Source organism: Thamnophis elegans, chromosome 2 (genome assembly GCF_009769535.1).
Source record: "Thamnophis elegans isolate rThaEle1 chromosome 2, rThaEle1.pri, whole genome shotgun sequence".
NCBI lineage: Eukaryota > Metazoa > Chordata > Lepidosauria > Squamata > Colubridae > Thamnophis > Thamnophis elegans.
In genome coordinates, this window is record NC_045542.1 from 9,509,557 (window position 1) to 9,531,800 (window position 22,244).

Genomic DNA, 22,244 nt, shown 5'->3' on the forward strand with positions numbered 1-22,244 from the left:
GTTGATACCTAAGATGCTGGCAGCAACCTGCAGAGCCAGTCAAAGATATTTGTGATGCGTTTTTAAATGTTCAGTTGACTGAGTTTCATGTTTAATGAATAAAATATATAATGATGATGATGATGATGATGTAATTGTACATCTTAAGAAGGTATTTTGTTGATACCTAGGATCCTGGCAGCAACCTGTATCAACCATTAGCACCAGTCAATGGTATTTGTGATGCATTTTTGAATGATCAGTTGACTTGAGTTTCATGTTTAGTGAATAAAAGTTAATAATAATAATAACAACCAAAGTGTACAATTTATTGATATTACTGTACCAGGAGACGCCAGAGTCGAAGAAAAAGAACTGGAAAAAATCACAAAATATCACGACCTGGCCATCGAAACCACGTGATTATGGATGGAACATGTGACAGTGATACCCATTGTCATCGGAGCACTTGGTACCATGTCCAAGAATTGTATAAAATACATTAAGAAATTGCAACTTCCTGCAATAACACCAGTTGCGGTACTCGGAACATTGCACATTTTAAGAAGATACTTGGTCAATACCTAGGATGCTGGCAGCAACCCATATCAACCATCAGCGCCAGTCAATGATATTTGTGATAGGCTTTTAAATGTTCAGTTGACTGAGTTTTATGTTTAATGAGTAAGAGATAATCTTCATCATCATCATCACCAGTGGAACTGCAAAAAACTGATACTTGGTTGATACCTAAGATGCTGGCAGCAACCTGCAGAGCCAAAGATATTTGTGATACGTTTTTAAATGTTCAGTTGACTGAGTTTCATGTTTAATGAATAAAGTATATAATGATGATGATGATGATGTAATTGTACATCTTAAGAAGGTATTTTGTTGATACTTAGGATCCTGGCAGCAACCTGTATCAACCATTAGCACCAGTCAATGGTATTTGTGATGCATTTTTGAATGTTCAGTTGACTGAGTTTCATGTTTAATGAATAACGTATATCACCCCGCCTGACCCAAAGTTGCTTCAAAGAGATAACGGGCTTTATAAACAGTCAAAATCAAGTCTGGCTGAAACTGGGAAGAGACTTCCCATCCCGGGAAAGGAAGTATCAGGCGGCCAAAAGGAAACCCCCATTGGCTCTTGAAGGTCCCGCCTCGTCCTCTAAATGGATAGTTCCCTAAACCCGGAAACTGCCTTCCGGGTTGTGATTGGCTGCAGCGACGCCGGGAAAGCAGGAGAAGAAGCGTCGGGGAAGGAAACAGGAAGGAAGATGGCGTTGCGGTGGGTCGCTGGGGCTTTGCTGCTGAGCTTGGGGCTGGTGGCCGCGCATACGGGACAGGTGCCCTTGATCGCTTGGTCGAGTCACAGGTATGCGGGACTCTGAAATAGCCGACGCGGGTAATTGCGGTCACGGGGGATGGAGGGTTTGAGACTGCTTTGCGTGGATATAAGACCCGAGTCTTTTATTCTTGCTCCCTTTATCCACACGTGACGGATATTTTAAACCTTTAAAATTCCCGAGATGCAAACCACCCGTGCTGCAAATGCATGTATTCGTATCCTCCTTGAACACTGGAGAAGAGTCTTTTTTTTTCTTTCTTAAAACTGTTTTTTTTTTCATTTTCATTTTCATTTTATACAATCACTTATATACTGTGCATTTAAAAAAAAGGAAAATCAATGAACACAACTCATCTTCCACCATAGAAAACCAACATAGCACTTCAATCTCCCATACACCCTTTCTTCTCCCCCTCCAACTTTCATTTCTCCCCTCCAACATTCCCCTCTTCTACTTCCCTTCCCCCTCAAACATTCCTTTCTCCCCTTTCCATCTCACCCTCCTTACATTCCCCTCTCACTCCCTCTTTACTTCTCCCTCTTCTGGAGAAGAGTCTTGATTTTGCTGCAATTATACTGCATGTGCAATTCTGGGGAACCTACCAGAGGGTCTCACGGTCGCAGATGATTTCGGTCCTTAGCTATTCTCAGGGTTGTGAGTGAAACGGGTCTCTGAGTGTAATTTTGGGTGCAAAAGCGGGGATTACTATTTGTGGGAACAATAAGAAATCCCCCCCCCTTTTTTGTTATATGGCCCTGGAAGAATATTGTGAAATACAATCGTCTGTTTGATCTGCAGGGTGCTTCGGATTTTGGAGCTCTTGAGATGTGTGTGTGTGTTTTAGTATAAGGTGAAAAATGGTTCTAGAGGCACTAGTGTTGTTAAGGGGAACTGAGGTAATGAATAGCTTAGTTTTTGTGATATTAATAGTTTCTCCCAAGGAGACTGTAACTTTGGCAAAAGTATTGTTTATAATTTACGTCTTCGGTCCAAAGTGCCAATGTGACATTTCTGACACCGCATGGGCAGAATATTTGATTTACATATAATGTCTTTTCCCCCCCCCGAAAGTAATCAATAAAGTTTGATTGTTCAAGGAGGACTTCAAGAGCTATAGGATGTTTTGCATATGTATTACAATGTACAGGAAAATGATATTCCACACCCTTAGAAGAGTTTGTTTCCACCAGTTTTTAGGTATAGAAGATTTCCCACATTGATTTTTCCATTCTCCTTTCATAATTTTAATTTTGATAAATCAACCAGAATCTACAGTATTCATAATTTCCTCTTCTTTTTTAAAAAAGAAAAACACATTTGATTATATTTCCCTTGGCGTTATTGTTGTCCTTGCCTTCTGAGATATAATTGTATTGTGACCAATTGCAATTAATAAATGGACATATTAAAAAAAGCTAATGCAAACATAAACATAAATCAACCAGGTGATATGATGGGGTTTCTACTTACTCCTCTACTGCAATAATCTTAAATAATATTTTTGAGACTTTGATAAACTTAGGTGCCATTATATGTTAGAAATTCTGTGAGAATTTCTAGCATATAATGTGGCATGAGATTTTTTTTGCCCCTCAAAAAGACTTAATTCTTAGAATAAAACTTGGCTGTACATAAAAGATATAGTAACTTATTATTTCGGTCTTTTATCATGGCTGATGAGCCTTCTCAACTTACTGTTGCAACTCAAACTAGAGGAATTTTTTCAATGAGCAGATACGGAATTGCAGGTGGCATTAAGCTAGTTGATATTCTCAGTTGCAGAAACTGAGCTGGTTGCCAAGTATTGAACATAAAAGCTCACAGAGCCTTTCCTTTTGGCTTGTGATGGGCGAAATGCTCATTTTAATGCATGTACTATCTATGTCAGTCTCATTCCCTAAACTGATGTCATCTGAACGTGTTGAACACCAGTGCTTGTAACATCTAGCCAGTAGAAGCTGTCTGAGATTTGTTTGGAAGTTGAAATCCAGTATACAGCAGGCTGGAAAAGACTGTGTGATATTGGAAGAGAAAGATAAAAGCTCATGTGAAAGAAAAGAGTAGTTTTTTTCTCTTTTTGACTTTTTCCCCCTCCGTCTTGTGAGCACAGCTCCTTGTGGTCCCCCTTGGCAGCTCCACATGAGGGTCATGTGGTAACAGAAGCTCAGCTGGCATCTTTACTGGACTCTGCAGTAGACGGTGGCCCTCACAATGTATTGCTGTTCCTTCAGGAGAAAGTAAGTTATGGTGACAGGCTTCTTCATTGTATTTATGTCACTCTACCAGTGGTTGAACGCTGACCTGCTTATGTAGACTCCTAAATCCTACCTATTATAACCTATGGGAGTAGAAAAGTCTTTTGGAAATAGAGATGGAGGGCAAAAGAAGAAGGGGACGACAGAGAACGAGGTGGCTGGATGGAGTCACTGAAGCAGCCGGTGTGAGCTTAAATGGACTCCAGAAGATGGTAGAGGACAGGAAGACCCGGAGGAACGTTGTCCATGGGGTCGCGATGGGTGGGACACAACTTCGTAACTAACAACAACAAATATATTTCATTGTCTGTTTACTGATTTTGGTTCTTTTGGGGATTCAGTATGTGTGTGTGTGGGGGGGGGAAGCTTCCTGTTTCTTGAGAGTGCACATGGCAATAAAAGGAAGCTTCTTTAGCTTAGTCATCTTTGCTGGGAACCTTGTGACATTTGATCACTTCTTCTTCACTACATTTATCAGGATCTTTGTTGGCCAGTGCTGTAGGGTGGGGTATTTCTCTTCTCCTTCCCATGTAACATGATAAGAAAATAATAATGCGTGTTCTCCTTAAACTGGAGCAGCAGCTTCTATTGAAACCTCCTTTTGCCCATTTTTTTCCTTTTGATCTGTTCTGTAGGTTTGAACTAAAATCAAGGCGACCTCTTGTCAAAATATAAAATGTTAAAAATGCTGCTCACAAAGCCCAGTTGTTCAGAGAGAGGTTTAAAACCATTTGTCTTCCCTTACAGCTTAGCATTGAGGATTTCACAGCGTATGGTGGAGTATTTGGAAATAAGCCAGATAGCGCCTTCCCCAATCTGGAGGTGAGCAAAAATAATGGAGAGTTATAAATTATGCTGCATCTCCTATTTCTCTTACTGCGCATGTTATTTAATGTGCATCAAGATATATACGTGTTTGTATATGCATAGGTGTATACAGAGCGAAAGAGAGAGAGAGATCTTACTGTTTGGGGGGAAGGGGGATCCATTGCTCCTGAATGTCTGTTAAATCTTAAATTACATCAAGTTATGCTAATTATTCCATTTGTGTAGTGTCATAAATCTCATGAGTGAGATAAAATCAATTTGAAAATTAACATATATTTGACTGCATTAGCTGTATTTCTTCGGATACAATGCATTTGTTTAATTATTTCAGGATGGAAGTTTAGCCTTTGTATCTGAAGTCTGAGTGGAGCTCAGAAACTTGAATTGAGTTTCATTATGAGTGTTTTTCCATTACTGCTTCCAAAAAGTAGTAAAAAAAGGATCTTAAAATACAGTCACGGAATTAACATTTCCATTGTGTGCAGTTACAATTTCTTTTCTTTTCCTTTTTTTGGTTTGTATTATAGGCTAGAATGGCGAGGGACTGGAAGCCAAAAAAATAGGTCATTCCACTGTATTAAATAAAAGGAAAAAGGAAAAGAAACCGTTTGGGGGTTTTGTTTAATAAAAAAAGCAGAGGATCGCTAGTGTGTTTTATTTTAAGTATGTTTGATCAGGATCTCCTGAGAACTGCGTTCATATTCTCTCTCAATTATATAGCTTGCAAACTCTCTCAAGCTAATCTTGCAACAAATGATGTCTGTGAGAAAATGTTAATTGGAGAGAGAGAAAACTTTCCCTAGCAGTCTTGAGCTTCTAGGAAGGAAAAGAAATAACATTCAGATTTGATTTGAATTCTAACTATAGTCTTAACATCTAATTATATATTCAGCCTAGTGAATGGATAAAGGTTTCTTCATGTCACTTAAAAAGGGGAGATGTTCAGATTTAGGGCCAATAAGGGGCTGCTTCCTATCTACTGTTCCGTTTTCCTATGTATGAAATTCAAAATCATGTAAAAATAATCAACAATTTTCCATGTATGAGTTTGCATAAATAAGCTGGAATATACAATGAAAAATGAAAGCCTTGTACTTTAACACCAACGCTATTTATCTCAGACTGTAAATTACAAATGGAAGTTTTAAAAGGTTCTAAACATTTCCTTTATCCCTTCTTTTCCTAACCCTAATCCTTTAATGGAACAATAAGCTGTTTATAGACAGTTGGTCACTGAAAATGATTGATGTGATTTCTTACCAGATCTTGGTAATAAATGAAAAACGGGCTATGGGAGCTGTATTGAATTTGGGGAAGGCTGCATTTCGTCGCTGACCATTAATCTCCATTTATTTCTTAAGTTCTAGGAAAAATATGTATTTTAGAATTATCTATGATACACATAGTCCTTGAATTTTGACCACAAGGGAGCCTGCCCATGGTCACTTAACCAACCTAATTTTATGACCTTTTATGTGGCAGTCATAAACGTGGTCATTAAGTGAACCCATTATTTTCTATGGTGCAGTTTTGACACAACCCAGAAGTAATTGCCAGTTTTGGGCAAAACCATCATAAAATGAGATCATGAGATCTTGGGATGCTGCAGATGGCTATAAATGTGGCCCTGTTGCCAAATCCCCAAAGTTTGGTCATGACTTTGAATCCAGGTGATAGGTCTCTGTTCTGACCCCCCTCGTCCCACACCAACACACACTCCGAGCCAAAGATAAGTTACGGCATTTAATTAACAGACAGACAGGTCCTTGGCAGCAAACCAGCACAGATAAGCCGTGGCAGCAATCCAGCCTGCCAAGCTCACAATTCCAAACTCACATTAATTCCTGCGTTGACTTCTGCTATAGGGGCGTGTGCACAAGCAGTCTTTTTATAGTCTGGAGAGGAGCCTAATGACCACCAGCTGAGTGCAATTACCTCCTGTACTTACCCAACTGTTCCTGACGCCTATTAGCTCTTCGGTGCCGGGCATCCAGGAACAACTCACTGCTGGCTTCTGGATCACTCTCCCTTGTCTCCTCCACACTGGTCCAAGGCTCAGGCGCCTCCTGGTGGCCAACCAGTCTCTCTGCGCCCTGCTCGGAGTCGGAACCCTGTCCAAGGTCCTCCACATCCTCCAGAGCCAACTCATAGGGCCCCTTGCTGGCAGCTCCAACGGCTCTTGCTGAGCCACAACAGATGTCCTTTGTGGATTCATTGTAACCTGTAATGCTGAAATATTAGATTAGAACGATGAATATTAAAGAAAACCCTGGCCATGCGTTAGATTGCGATGCGGCCAGTAGCTCTGAAAATATTGGAGCAGTAAAAGATGCACCGTGGCAGTTCAAGGTAATGAAAAAAGCATCCATCCTTTTATTAACAACATAATTTGGGAAACCGTGTTGGGCATAGAACTGACTATTTCGTTCCTCCCCATCAGAATGCCTTAGGAACAGCTTCCTCTTCCTTGGTGCTTCCTTCTGTCGACTGGTTTGCAGCTGGGGCCGTGCCAGCCTTTTTGAAGGCCAAACTGGGCGTTTCACCTCTTCACGTGGACCAGAACACCTTGCAGGAGCTGCGACTCAATGCCAGCCTTCCTGCCTTACTGATGGTGCGACTGCCTTATACCACTGGGTAGGTATTCAGTCTTGTGGTCCTTTTTTTGTTGTTTTGTTACTGTAATATCCTCCCTCTTGTGCAAATGCACACACAGATATTGCAGGGTGCATCCGCAGGGCTGTAAGTGATAAAGGAATGCATTGATCTCTTTGGGGAAGGCATTGAGAGAGTAAGAATAAGGTTAGCCAATCCTGGAAAAAAAGGGAAATCAGGAGAAATGAGCTCAAAATAACCCCATCTTGATTGTTGGAGAGAGCTTTCAGGGGTTTGTTCTTATCCAATAGAGATTAATTCTGGAATCCCTGCCTTGCCTGTTTCTTGACTTGGCATACTTGAAAGTTTGTTCAAGTTTTTCTCTGTTCCATCTTATACTAACCTGTTCTGACCCCCCCCCCCCTTCTCCGTCCAGGAACGAAAGCCGAAACAAACGTAAATGAGAATGTTTTTTAATAAGTCCAGACTCTTGTTGGCTGAAAGCCAAATAAACAAAGAGATAAGCACTTTGGCAGCAAGTCCTACAAACCTTGGCAGCAATGCAAACAAACTCTGGCAGCAATCCAGCCTACCAAGTTTGTTTCTCGTTAGTCCCTAACGTTGACTTCTGCAAGAAGGGCATGGCACAGGCAGTCTCTTTTATAATCAGGAGAGGAGCCTAATGACCATCAGCTGAGCATAATTACCTCCTGTAATTACATAGTTGTTCTTGACCCCAGTAGCTCTTCGACAGCGTGCATCCCGGAACAACTCACAGGTGGTTTCTGGATCACTCTCCCTTGTCTCCTCCCCACTGATCCAAGGCTCAGGCGCCACCTGGTGGCCAACCAGTCTCTCTGCGCCCTGCTCAGAGTCGGAACCCTGTCCAGGTTCCTCCACATCCTCCAGGGCTGACTCATAGGGCCCCTCGCGGTTGGAGTCTAGTGGCAGCTCCAACGGCTCCTGCCGGGCCACAACACTAACCCAAGCCTAAATTATTTTGGTAGTTTGTTTCTCATCCTTCCTCTATCTCAGGGCTGTGTAATTTCTTGAATGGCTCTCTCATATCTCCCCCCCCCCCAATCAGTTTTCCAATCCTTTGCATGAGCAACCGCTTCCTATTGATCATTACATGTTAACATTCAGATAATCTGTTTTACCGTTTCTTGCTCATGTGTATCCAGCTTTTAGTATTCCTTTCCCTCGAAGTCAACTTCTCTCAACTCACTCTGCAGTTCCTATTTCCACTCTGTGTGGCCTGTCTTGGTATTTCACCTTTTGTACTTTCCCCTTTGCCTTCTTACCCATACCTTATCAGGAGACATACGCATCTCATGCTTCCTTCAGGTTTATCAATCGTTCTCCACTGCAGACAGGAGGCTGATCTGGACTCCCTTCTATATGAGGTAGTGAGAAGCAATACAGCTCCTGGAAATCTAGGCTAAACTTTCTCTCTCCAACTACAGTAGAGTATCATTGATAACTACAGTCCTCAACTTACACAATTGAGCCCAAAATTTATGTTGCTAAATGATACATGTGTTTAATGAGTTTTGCCCCATATTACAACTGTTTTGCCACATTTGTTAAGCAAATCACTGCAGTTGGGTTAAATCGGTAACACCGTTACCACAAAGTGGTAGGGTTGCCACAAAGAAGAGGGAGTCAAAATAATCTCCAAAGCACCTGAGGACAGGACAAGAAGCAATGGGGGGAAACTAATTAAGGAGAGAAGCAACTTAGAACTGAGGAGAAATTCCCTGACAGTTGGAACAATTAATCAGTGGAACAGCTTGCCTCCAGAAGTTGTGAATGCCCCAACACTGGAAGGCTTTAAGAAGATGTTGGATAGGCATTTGTCTGTAATGGTATCAGGTTTCCTGCCTAGGCAGGGGGTTGGACTAGAAGATCTCCAAGGTCCCTTCCAACTCTGCTATTGTATTGTATTGTATTGTTGTTAAGTGAACCCAGCTTCCCCATTGATTCTGCTTGTCAGAAAGGACCCCGAGATACTGCAACCCTCATAAATATGAGAGTGGTCAAGCATCCAAATGTAGATCACGTGACCATGGGGATGCTGCAATGACCAGAGGGTGCAAAATGGTCCTAAGCAACTTTTTTCAGGGCCATCGTAACTTTCAACAGTCACTAAATGAAATGTTCTAAATAGAGAACTGTTGTGGCCCAGCAGGAGCCGTTGGAGCTGCCACCAGACTCCGACAGCGAGGGGCCCTATGAGTCGGCTCTGGAGGATGTGGAGGACCCTGGACAGGGTTCCGATTCCGAGCAGGGCGCACAGAGGCTGGTTGGCCACCAGGAAGCGCCTGAGTCTATGACCAGTGGGGAGGAGACAAGGGAGTGTGATCCTGATGTCATGCATTGGAGCAGTGGGGAGGAGACAAGAGAGTTGGTCTTGGATGCCCAGCAACGGAGAGCTAATAGGCGTAAGGAACAGTTACGCAGTTACAGGAGATAATTGCACTCAGCTGGTGGTAATTAGGCTCCTCTCAAGACTATAAAAGGAATGATTGTGCACATGCTTGTTGCAGGAGTCAATGTATTCACTAGAGCTGGAGAACTCTCGTGGCTAGCTTGGCAGGCTGGATTGCTGCCAAGGTTAGTCTGTGCTGAATCGCTGCCAACGTCTAGTCTCTGCTGGATTGCTGCCAAGGTCTGGACTGTGCTGGATTGCTGCCAAGGGCTAGTCTGTGTGTTAATAAATCCTTGAAGTATCTTTGTCTCGGCATGCTTTGGTCTGTGAAGAGGGGGGGTCAGAACAGAGAACTACCTGTAAAATGGAAGAATCCAGATTCACACAAAGGGAGACCGGAGACGTTTTCGTTAACAAGCTGTAATCTCTCTCTTCCTCTCCCTCCCTCCCCCTTTCTTCTCCAGCTCTAGTCTTATGGCCCCGAAGGAAGTTTTGACCAGCAATGGTAAGCAACACCTTGAAAACCTTATCTCCTCTGTGGAAGAATGGCTTCCGGTTGCATTTCGGGTGGGGCCTGCAAAGCTGATCTGCTTGAAATGTCCTGGGGTGGGATTCTGGTTTTAAGACCAGCTCGTACAAATATTCTTGACCTACAGCCATTTGTTTAGCGAGGGTTCAGAGTTCAAAAAGTGACTTAGAAGTAATCCTCAGGCTTATGACCGTCACAGCATCCCCCCCCCCCAGTACATGATCACAATTCAGGCGCTTGGCAACCGGCATGTAATGACAATGGTTGCAGCATCTTGGGGGTCATGTGATCCCCATTTGCGATTTCTCGCCTGGCTTCCAACAAGCAGAGTCAGTGGGGGAGCCCGATTCACTTAACAAGCACGTCATTCACATAACAGCTGCGGTGATTTGCTTACCAACTGTGGCACAACAGATTATAAAATGGGACATGATTCACTTAACCGCCCTCTTGCTTAGCAACCGAAACTGTGGTCCTAATGATGGTTGCAAATGAAGGACTGTCTGGGTTTAGTTTGTAGTAGCCTGCTGTGTGGCAGTCTTAAAGTGGTTTGCTTTTTGCTGTACAAGACTGGCTTATGCAAAAGACAGTCTCAAGGCAAGTTCTCACTGACAGCAGCGTTCCAAATATCATCCAGAATTAAATCAGAGTCCAAGGCAGAGCTTTCCTCAAAGTTCCAATTTAATAAGAGAGACATGTTGGTACAATCTGTGGGAAACCCAAATCTGAAAACTTCCTGGGGTTCCCACCCAGTTGAAAGTCCATGATTGTCCCCACACCCACAAATCCATCGCAGGGTCCAATCTTCCTCTGCCACGCTGGCATTTCCACCCATCTAGTTCCGGTCAGGTGCAGAGGTGCGGAGACAAAGGATGACCTTGGGCTTGTAGAAAGGAATGTTCTATTTTGACAACAAAACATTCTACAATTCTACTCCTCCCCCTCCCAATTATCCCACTAATGAAACAGCATAGTAAAGAGAGAGAGAGAGAGTGAGAGAGTGAGTGTGAGTGTGAGTGAGTGAGTGAGTGGCAGGCCAAAAATCCTAAAAGGAATATGACTGCAGGCCCGACAGGCAGCCTTATGTGAAGCAGGGAGGTAAAGAACAGCAGAGGTGGGTTCCTGCCAGTTCGCACCAGTTCAGTAGAACCGGTTCGTCAAATCTGTAAAAGATTCGTGTAATCTTTTAACCTTTTCCCAGTTTAATAACAAAGCCTCCCTTATATAATGTCTTCTAAAATAGCCATGTGCTTTAGTTCCCTTATACCATAAAAAGCATGCCATCCCAACAGTAAATCTTGACCTTCTACATTCAATAGTCTAGAATTTTTTAGTGTTATCCACTCCTTAATCCACATCAAGTTTGTTGCTTGGTAGTATAACTCCCAATCAGGTAAGCCAATGCTCCTCTAATTCTAGCATCTTGTAACAATTTAAGTTTTATTCTGGCTTTTTTTCCCTTGCCAAATAAACTTCAAAACTATTTTGTTTAAGTAGTCTTGAAAAAAGTCCTTACCCAATCTGATTGGGATTGTCTGGAACAGGTATAAAACTCTAGGTAGAATGTTCGTTTTAATTGTAGAAGAGGTTCCAAAAATTTTTGAAACCCCCCACTGACACACAGAGACACACACACAGAGACACACACACACAGACTCACACAGAGAGAGAAAGAGAAAGAAAGGAAGAAAGAAAGAAAAGAAGAAAGAAAAAGTGAGAGAGAGATGAAAGAAAAAAAAGGAAAAAGGGACAGAGAGACAAAAGGAAGGAGAGAGAGAGAGAGAGAGAGAAAGCACATGGCCGGCAAGCCACTCCCACAAGGTCACATGGCCAGCAAGCCACTCCCACAAAGGAGGCCACACCCACAGAGTAGGTTCGAAAATTTTTTGAAACCCACCACTGAAGAACAGGCATGCAGGTGGAGCCAGAAGTGCTGCTTGCTCTTGGGCCGAGTGCTGTGGGGTGATATTCATGCCTGGGCTTTAGCCTTCTAACAAAATGTCTTCTTGCAGATGAGATCCTGGGGCAGGTTCTGAGCACCCTTCAATCAGAGGATATTCCCTACACAGCCATCCTGACTGCTCTGCGGCCTTCCAGGGTACACACGCCTTCTGATTGCCTTCAATTTGCTCTTCTTGCCCTCCTCCGCAATTCCCGGGAAGACATCGTTGTCTGAATCGCATCCATCGGCTGCCTTTTGAGTCTGAGGCAGCTCGATAATAATAGGCGCACGGCTCACATTACAAACGTTAAAAGAAAAGTCAAACGTAGTGATAATCAAATTATACACAGAAATACGGTGAAATGAGGAGGAGGACAACAAAAAAGGGTTTTAAGACTCTTTTAAATATTAATAAGAACTAGCAGTAGGAGAGACTGAGTTAAATTGGATTCTGCCAAAGCAAAATTTTCAGCAAATGGATGCCTGGGTGGATACCTGGGAGCATTTATTTATCGGTTCCACCACAAAACCGCGTTCGACTAAAGGGCGCTTGACGAAACCGCGTAGCTGACGTCATCACAGCGCGACAACAGCGCGGAGAAAAAAGCACGCTGTAAACGCTAAACCTAAAATTAACCCCTAAACCTAACCCCCCTAAACCTAATCCTAAACCTAACCCTAAACCTAACCCTTAACCTAACCCTAAACCTAACCCTTAACCTAACCCTTAACCTAACCCTAAACCTAATCCTAACCCTTAACCTAACCCTAAACCTAACCCTATCCCTTACCCTATCCCTTAACCTAACCCTAAACCTAACCCTAACCCTTAACCTAACCCTAAACCTAACCCTTACCTTAACTTGAATCGGCTTGCTTTCAAAGCTCTATTTAAAGCGCCCTTCTTTCTCCGCGCTCGCTGTTGTCGCCCTGTTGATGACATCAGCGACGCGGTTTAATCCGGCGCGCTTTAGTCGAGCGCGGTTTTGTCGTGCCACGTTATTTATCTGCTTACCTGCTTTATACTGTGCCTTGATTATATGCATTTCAAGCTACATAATGCTCCCTCTTGCTTTCCACACACTAATAACTCTGAAGGAGGTTGGACTGAGAGAGGGAGAGGGGGGCTGATCCAAAGTCGGATGGGAACATGGTCTCCTGTTTCTAGCCCGGCTCCTAAACCATTGCACTAATCTTGTTCTCTAGAGCAATTATTTCTGCGGTACCTGAGAGCCCCACATGGCCTCTTTGACCTCTTCCAGAACCTATGCTATAAGGAGTGAATAAGCTAAGCAGCATCAATTTAAGAATTCATTTACGTTCAGTAGGAGTAATGTGATTGTTCCTTGAATACTTGATAATTTGTTCCTTGCCGCTGCTATAAAATTTATACTTTGATAACAACTTTTTGGAGAGCAGAGGGAGCTAAGTCCTTGTCTGCAAAGAAGAGAGGGAGCTATATCTTTTGTCTGTCTTTTCTGCCCCATTGCATTGTCTCCACCTTTATTTTTTCCTCTGATAAAGTGACTTTTGAGGAGCCGAGGTGGCGCAGTGGTTAGAGTGCAGCACTGCAGGCCACTTCAGCTGACTGCTAGCTGCAGTTTGGCGGTTCAAATCTCACCGGCTCAAGGTTGACTCAGCCTTCCATCCTTCCGAGGTGGGTGAAATGAGGACCCAGATTGTTGGGGGCGATATGCTGACTCTGTAAACCGCTTAGAGAGGGCTGAAAGCCCTATGAAGCGGTATATAAGTCTAACTGCTATTGCTATTGCTACTTTTGGTGGATTTTTAAAAAAATATATGGTATTATAATTCTGTTTGTAAACTGTCTTGGGAAACACTGGTTGTATGATATAGCATATGAAGAAGAGAAAATTCTCCTGTAGGTTCTCCGGGATGTTTCGGATGTGGCTCCAGAGAAGCTAGGGAGACAGCTGCTTCAGAAGGAGACAGCATTTGTACCTGTTCGTTACCCGTCAACTGGGACCCCACAGATACTCTTTTGGGCCAGCAATTTATCAGTGAGCATTAACAGCACACTGTTTGACCTAACCAATTTAACCTTTGGGCCCAGCGCTGTGGTTGATGTGGCCGACTCTAAATTGACTCACAATACTTCTAAGTAAGTTGGGGCAAGGGCTGTGAGGTTGGGGGGGGGGGGTTGGAATCTAATGATGGGATAATATGAGCTGTTGTATGTATGTAATACTATGTATAGGTGGGGTGGGAAGTTTCTGGCTGCTAGGAGTTGGAAGAGCAAGTTGTGTGCACTTTTACAAATAACAAGATTCACCTTTGAATCATTCAAGCTGTCATGTCAATCTGTAAACACTTCAAGTTTAAAGGTTCAAGTTTAATTTTATTTATAGGCCGCCCAATCCTGGAGGACTCCGGGCGGCTTACAGAAAGGGAAATAAAATAAAATAAAAAATAAAATAGACAAGTTAAAAACAACACAGATACATTCATTTCAGTCGGGGCTGGACCTCAACAATGAGGTCAACAGCCCCAGGCCTGCTGGAATAGCCAGGTCTTGACAGCTTTTCTGAAGGCCATGAGAGTGGGTGAGGTCCAGATTTCTGGGGGTAGTTCGTTCCAAAGGGTCGGGGCAGCCACAGAGAAGGCTCTCCTCCGGGGAGCCGCCAGCTGACATTGTCTGGCTGACGGCATCTGGAGGAGGCCCACCCTGTGGGATCTTACCGGCCGTTGGGAGGCGTGTGGCAGGAGGCGGTCTCGCAGGTATGCTGGTCCTAAGCCATGAAGGACTTGATGTGAGTCTGCTTCTGCTAGGTAGGGTATGTGGAGGATCCTAAATTCAGCTTTCCTATATCATTATAATTGCTCCATTTTGCCTCATATTGACAACTGCCTGCATTTTGCGCCAGGGTTTCTGTCAAATTTTACAGATTGCGAGTGAGATGTACACACAGACACACACACACTTACTTTGAGGGAAATAATCTGTGGGATTTTTCTGTGCCATACCAAATTTTAAAATGGCATACAGGTAGCCCTCAACTTACAACTGGTTGTTTAATAATGCAAGTTACAATAGACTTTTAAAAAGCTACTTGCGAATTGTCCCCAAAGTTATGACTGCCGCACCTCACCTCACCCCATCCCACCCTTTTGCCATCAGAAAATGGCAAAAAACAACATTGGTTAAGCTTGATTGAACATAGGGCACTATCTAATAAAATGAAATTCAATGGTGAAAAGAGCAAGGTTCTACATTTAGGCAACAAAAACAAAATGCACAGGTACAGTATAGGTGGTACCTTGCTCAATAGTAGTAACTGTGAAAGGGATCTTGGAATCCTAGTGGATAATCATTTAAATAGGAGCCAGCCGTGTGCAGCAGCTGCCAAAAAAGCCAACACAGTTCTAGGCTACATAAACAGAGGGATAGAATCAAGATCATGTAAAGTGTTAATACCACTTTATAATGCCTTGGTAAGGCCACACTTGGAATACTGCATTCAGTTTTGGTCACCACGATGTAGAAAGGATGTGGGAACTCTAGAAAGAGTGCAGAGAAGAGCAACAAAGATGATTAGGGGACTGGAGGCTAAAACATATGAAGAACGGTTGCAGGAACTGGGTATGTCTAGTTTAATGAAAAGAAGGACTAGGGGAGACATGATAGCAGTGTTCCAATATCTCAGGGGTTGCCACAAAGAAGAGGGAGTCAAACTATTCTCCAAGGCACCTCAGTGTAGAACAAGAAGCAAGGGGTGGAAGCTAATCAAGAAGAGAAGCAACTTAGAATTGAGGAGAAATTTCCTGACAGTTAGAACAATTAATCAGTGGAACAGCTTGCCTCCAGAAGTTGTGAATGCCCCAACACTGGAAGTCTTTAAGAAGATGTTGGATAGCCATCTGTCTGAAACGGTATAGGGTTTCCTGCCTAGGCAGGGGGTTAGACTAGAAGACCTCCAAGGTCCCTTCCAACTCTGCTATTGTATTGTATTGATTCACTTAATCACATGGTTTGCTTAATGACTACTTTCATAAAAATTGTTGTAAAATCATGTGGTGTCTTGACAACCACAACTTATGACTAAAATTCCAGGCTCCATTGTGGTTATAAATCAAAGACTACCTATATTAGAATCATACTTAAAACCTGGACAGCATTAGCTAAAAATGAAGGTTAATAGATATGGGGAGGGAATGTATAATTTGAGGCTGGTTAAATAAATAAAACTAACTCTGCTTTCTCTCCATAGATTGGTACTGAAATATCCAAAAGTAAATGGGAAACAATTAACAATCAGGTAAAGTTGGCACAGTTTCTGAGATCCTGTTCTTATAGCAGCATACATTTTTCCCAGTTGTTACTTGTCTTTTTCAATCTGGGAGTTAAATCACCAGGTGGTTCTCTATCTACTGCAGGGTTGAATTTTGACATTTTTCTTAAGAAAAGTATTGATCCATTGTGTGTGTGCGTGAGTGTGTGTGTGCGTGCACACACAAATTGTTTAAAGCCTGCCATTTTAAAGCATGAAACATTCTTTCTTGTGGTACAATTTGCATTGAAGGGCTCAACTGGGTCTTTTTGTTAATATTCTAAAAGGGGAAGTCTTGTTCCTTAGATTTTGTGTGTAGTTTTTCCAGTGTTGCCCCTGAAGTCTCATAGATAAAGAGAGCCTTAAATTATTCTTATCCACTCCCTGTGACTTCCAAGAAAAAGTGTGTAGACATTAAGAGTTCAGCTTGGCTCAGGTCTTCATCTTTAAAAGTCCTTTTATAGCAATAGCAATAGCAGTTAGACTTATATACCGCTTCATAGGGCTTTCAGCCCTCTCTAAGCAGTTTACAGAGTCAGCATATCGCCCCCACAGTCTGGGTCCTCATTTCACCCACTTCGGAAGGATGGAAGGCTGAGTCAACCTTGAGCCGGTGAGATTAGAACCGCTGAACTGCAGATTAGAGTCAGCTGAAGTGGCCTTCAGTACTGCACCCTAACCACTGTGCCACCTCGGCTCTCTCTTTTTACTACAGTAAAATTTTGAAGGGGCAATGTATAGAAATAATCTCTTTACTAAACTAGACTTAATACTTTTAAAACATGGAGCTTCCTATTAAGTGTCCTCCAACAAAAATGGAGAAAAAGCAGAACATCCTGGTTCAATCCATTTACATGAGCCAATGTTTTGTGTACACACACACGCACACACACACACACCACACACACACACACACACAATGTGATCCTGAGTCTCAAGAAGATGCCAGCTCATCCTTTCTCTTTTAGCAGCAGTATTAAGGCTTGGTGAACATTTTAAGGCATTTTTAGAAATCCCATGTAAACTAGGAGACAAAATATTTTAATGAAAATAATATATGTGATATCTATATTAAATATGAAACCTGCCACTTCTAGGCAGCTTTGGGCTAGTTTAATTCAAGCATTGACCCAGAGGTTTACTAGTGGTTATTACTAAGGTTTAAAGAACTATCCAGGCTATTTTTACTTATTTTGCTCCTTCTCTACCCCTCCCTCTCCCCTTCTCTCTTTTGGTTTTTTTCTCTCTTCCCACAGTTTTCTAATGACAAATGCCAGTTATTCCATTTCTAAGCGTGACTGGTTTGTCCTCCACACTGTGGAATTGGCCAGACCTGGAGACCCACCTGCTGTCTTCAATGTTACCCAAATCACAGCCCCTACCAACTATTCCTTCAGCTGTGCTTGTGTCAGCAGTCAACCATCTTTGGGGGGCATGTTGTACCCCGCCAAAAATGCCACCCAGTGGGATCTGACTATCATGAGATTTCAGGTACGCCGAGTGGGGGAAATACATCCTAGCTGGCTTGAAACAGTGACAGAAAATCCCTAGTCTTTTGTAAAGCCAAGCTGTTCCCACCTTTCCAGAAATGTCTCATTATGTGCTGGTATCAACTCTAATAAATCATTTTGGTATTTGTGAGAAGAATGGGCTTTGATTGCTTTCTGATTGGTAGCCAGGAATCAAGGCCAATCTCCCACATCCTTTTGACTTCTGGTAAGACAACTGTAAACAGCACTGGGCTAGAACTGTTTCTATATACTGTAGTGTTGTGGCCCGACAGGAGCCGTTGGAGCTGCCGCCAGACTCCGACAGCGAGAGGTCTTAGAGTCGGCCCTGGAGGAGGTGGAGGACCCTGGACAGGGTGCCGACTCTGAGCAGGGCGAGGAGAGACTGGTTGGCCACCAGGTGGCGCCGGAGGCTTGGATCAGTGGGGAGGAGACAAGAGGGAGTGATCTAGAAAACACCTGTGAGTTGTTTCGGGATGCACGCCGTCGAAGGGCTACTCCGCAGAAAGAACAGCTGCGTAATTATAGGAGATGATTACGCTCAGCTGATGCTTATTAAGATCCTCTCCTGATTATAAAAGAGACTGCTTGTGCCACGCCCTTTATCTCCTTGTTTATGTGACTTGCAGCCAACGAGAGTCTGGACTGATTAAAAGAAACATTCTCATTTACGTTGGTTTTGGCTTTCGTTCCTGGATGGAGGAGGGGGGTCAGAACACTGTAGTAATGGAATTTGTTAAGATCCTGTTGGGAATGTAGCAAGGTATAAGGAGATTTAAACCAGCCTGCAACACTAATGCAATGCTCTCTGTCCTTGCAGATCCAAAGCCACAACCTGATAAATGAAACATTTGCTGATGCTAGTGACTGTGCCGGTTTCTTTTCTCCTGGAATATGGATGGGTTTGCTCACTTCTCTGCTTCTTGTCGCTATCTTCACCTATGGCCTCCACATGATCATGAGCCTCAAGACTATGGACCGGTTTGATGATCCCAAGGGGCCTACTATCTCTGTGCCCCAGACAGAATAGTGGTTGATTCACGTCAATCTCATTTTATTGGGGAAAAAAGTGACCAGCTTGTGTATACCATTATTCTGCCTATTCCATCAGTCATCATCCCAATCCCTAACAGGATGTACTAAATTCTACTTGGTCCTGGACCTTCACCTTGTATAGCCATTCCCTGATTCAAATTCCCCTTATTTTTCTCCCCTCAATCTAATATTCCTGGAGACAAGCTGTAAGTAAATAAGAGGTATTGTTTCCATAGTGGATAGAGCTGGACATCCTGTGTTTTGCACACTGCTGAGAATATCTACACTGAAGTTTGCTATATCTCCTCAAAGAAAACAACCATTCCCTTTACATTTCTAGTGGACAGAAACCTTACCTTGTAATGTAAAGTGGTGTACATTTTCTCGGGTTTTTTTGTTGAATGTTTCCCTCCCCCCCCCCCTTGCTTTACCGAGATTCCTTTTTGCATCCACACTGCTGTACTCCAGATAGCTTTCTCCCCATTGTATTTATTTATTTGTGGTTCTTGTGATTAGTTCTGTTTACGATAACTCAAGTATTTGGGACTTTGTGCTGCTCGTGATCAGGTTGAGATGGATTTCCCTCCCACGACCCATTTGTTGTTCCAGCAATTTGAATGATGCAAAATAAAGGAGAAAGAGTTGAATCTGTGTAGTGTGCATTTTAAATATTTTTTTTAATTGAAAATTTTTAGAACAAAAAAAAACTTGTGCAAATATTTACCTCCTCCCCCTGCCCTCCCCCCCCGAGCCCCCCCCTCCGACCTCCCCCCCCCCCCCGACTTCCCAGAACAGATACAGGGTATAAATCTTTAACAAAGATATTCTAAGATGAACTTTAAAAAAAAGTTAGTATCATCTTTCATTTGAGCTTTAACTCCTCTTTGCTAGGCTAGCTCTAAACAGATTACATCATTCCTTGTTTCTTCAGTCATAAACTATCTGGAATTTCTTAGTCCCATATTTATTTTGAGTATAGTCAATCCATCTTCTCCACTCCAGTTTATATCTCTCATTTGAGTGGTCCTTGAGATATGCTGATATTTTAGCCATCTCTGCTAGGTTTGCTACTTTCAATGTCCATTCTTGAATAGTAGGCAAGTCTTCCTTCTTCCAGTATTGCGCCACCAACAGTCTTGCTGCTGTTATTAAATACAAAATCAAGTTAGTCTCTATAACAGTACAATCAGTAGTTATACCTAACAAGAACTGAGGGGTAAACTTTATCCTTTTTTTAAGAACATTTTGCATAATCCACCATATTTTTATGCAAAATGCTTTTACCTTTTTACAAGTCCACCATATATGGTAATATGTAGCATCGTGCATTTTAAATATTTAGGTAGCAGCCCCTTGTGAGCTATGAGGGCAACGTATTCTGAAACACATAGAATTTTAGTTGGATCCATGGAAAATGGTTTACTATTCAAATATATTATCTTCCTTTATTCCCACGTCTATTGTAAATGCCAGTTTTGAATGCTGCTGTCTGACATATTGATTTTAGGTAGGTCTTAAGGCAGGAGATAGCAACTTGCAGTCAAGGATTAATTTTAATAGCCCTCCGCTTAAGTTCAATTTTTACATGTGATTAATTCACAATAAAGATCAATCTTTTCCTCAGCAGGCTTTGTGGTATGAAATCAAATCATATCGATTTATTACACTCATTGGCCAGTGATTAATAGAATTTCAGTATAGAAAACATAGAATCAAAAACCAAGGAAAGATTAAATGGATACATAAGTGGAATCAAAGATATAAGTACAATCTTTAAAATAAGAGTAAATTGAAATGAGGTATCGCTGATAAAATAAATTTAACCAATTAATTTTAACTTTACTTGGTTAAACAGATTTAACTCTTCAAAACTAAATTGAGGGCCTAATAGATACTAATATGCTGAAAAGATCTATAAATCAATTTTATGAAAAACATTGAACATCCATAGCTTTCAAATGAGTTTTATTTGGTTACTAAAAAGCTGCAATGTCTAAATTGATAAGAGTTCACACCAGTTTGCAAGAGTATCTTATCAGTAATTATGACAGTGGTTAAAATAAAAGGATCTTCAATGTGTTTGCCCATACCCAGCTTCCTACTGATCTGTTGACAATTTTTTCATTGCTGCAACACAAAACCCAAGAGGTTTCCTATCCAATAACCAATTTCTTATCTGATGGAAGAAAATCAATGAGAAAACATTGGTTTTGATTTGTAAAAATGTAAAGGAAGAATAAAAGTTGATTCACTGTCCTGGTAATAGGGGCATGAAGACTGTGAAAAAGAGTTCATGTGTGACATCAGTTTCATGACATTTATCATTGCTTTCAGCTCTTGCTATTGACATGGATATAGCACCTGAAATGTGCTTCAACAACAAAAAAGGCAGTTTATACATGTATTGGAAACAAATATCTGTCTTTCCTTTTCCAGTAGTGGTTGCATTTAAGAATCCATTTCATTTGAAAAAATATTGTAACTGTTATTTTAAAAAAAACTTCCTGAAACATGTTGCAAGTAAATCACATTTAACAATGCACGATTTCAAAGTATCCTAATTAGATTTGGCACTATTAAAAGCACATTATTAAACATTTAGTACAGTTCTGTGTAGCCAGTATATTAGTGATACTTAGTTACAACTATATTCTGGGAACCAGGATTTCATATTAAATGGGAAAAGTTGGTTTCTTAAATCCTGTTTGTAATAAAAGTGGATGATGGATTGCTGGAATTTGTAGGATATGCCAAATTATTGTAAAGGCACAAATGTTATATACTGTCATTTTAAAGATTCTATAATCCGATACTATTGTAATCAATAGTAGCTTGGCCTAATTTTAAAAAGTTATGGGGATGCTATTTATTTACAACTCAGGCAAGGATGATAGGTAATAGTAGATGAGGAAGGTAGTATCATTGGAATGAGAACTTTTCATGTTCCACCTTTAATAGAAAGAAATTCCCCATTCCTGGATTTCTGCAAAAAATAAAAATGTGCAATTTCTGTTACTAAGAAAGTAGAGGGATCGAGAAAAAGGAAGCCTATTTCATTTTAATGTGCATATTTCCCAGGGAATTAATGTGCAAAACCAGTCTGCTTTTTCCTTTTATGTTCAAGAGAATTCAACAGAAGGAATTATGATACCTGAAGCTATTGTGGGTCTCAATTCTTCTTGTAATCGATCATGCAAAGGTATGTAAGAGTTGTTTTGTACTATAGTTCTCATGGGAAAGTGGGGAGCCTTTGAATTAGATGCTTTCTACCTCTGCAGCTGAAAAGATAGAAGGAAGTGACATTTCCTTGCATTTTCATGAATAGTGCCATGGGCAAGAGAGGAAATGGCTGCATCTGTTTTGACACTGTAAAACTAGTAAACTCTAAAATGCTAATACAGCATTTCTCAGTCTTAGCAATTAAAGAAGATCAACTCAGAATTCTGAAAGTTGACAGTCAATCATTTTGTCTGATTTTTGCCTAGTGAGAGCATTGTCAGT

General features: G+C 41.7%; 1 protein-coding gene across 1 annotated transcript; it reads left to right on the forward strand.

Moving 5' to 3' along the window:
- The first annotated feature begins 1,224 nt into the window (after positions 1-1,224).
- Positions 1,225-19,390, forward strand: ATP6AP1 (ATPase H+ transporting accessory protein 1). The gene is made up of 10 exons (XM_032211304.1): positions 1,225-1,360; positions 3,445-3,571; positions 4,337-4,411; positions 6,858-7,051; positions 9,905-9,945; positions 11,982-12,067; positions 13,798-14,033; positions 16,141-16,188; positions 17,457-17,691; positions 18,529-19,390. The coding sequence occupies exons 1-10, from the start codon at positions 1,263-1,265 to the stop codon at positions 18,736-18,738; spliced, it is 1,350 nt and encodes a 449-aa protein (XP_032067195.1). The 5' UTR covers positions 1,225-1,262; the 3' UTR covers positions 18,739-19,390.
- The last annotated feature ends 2,854 nt before the right edge of the window (positions 19,391-22,244 follow it).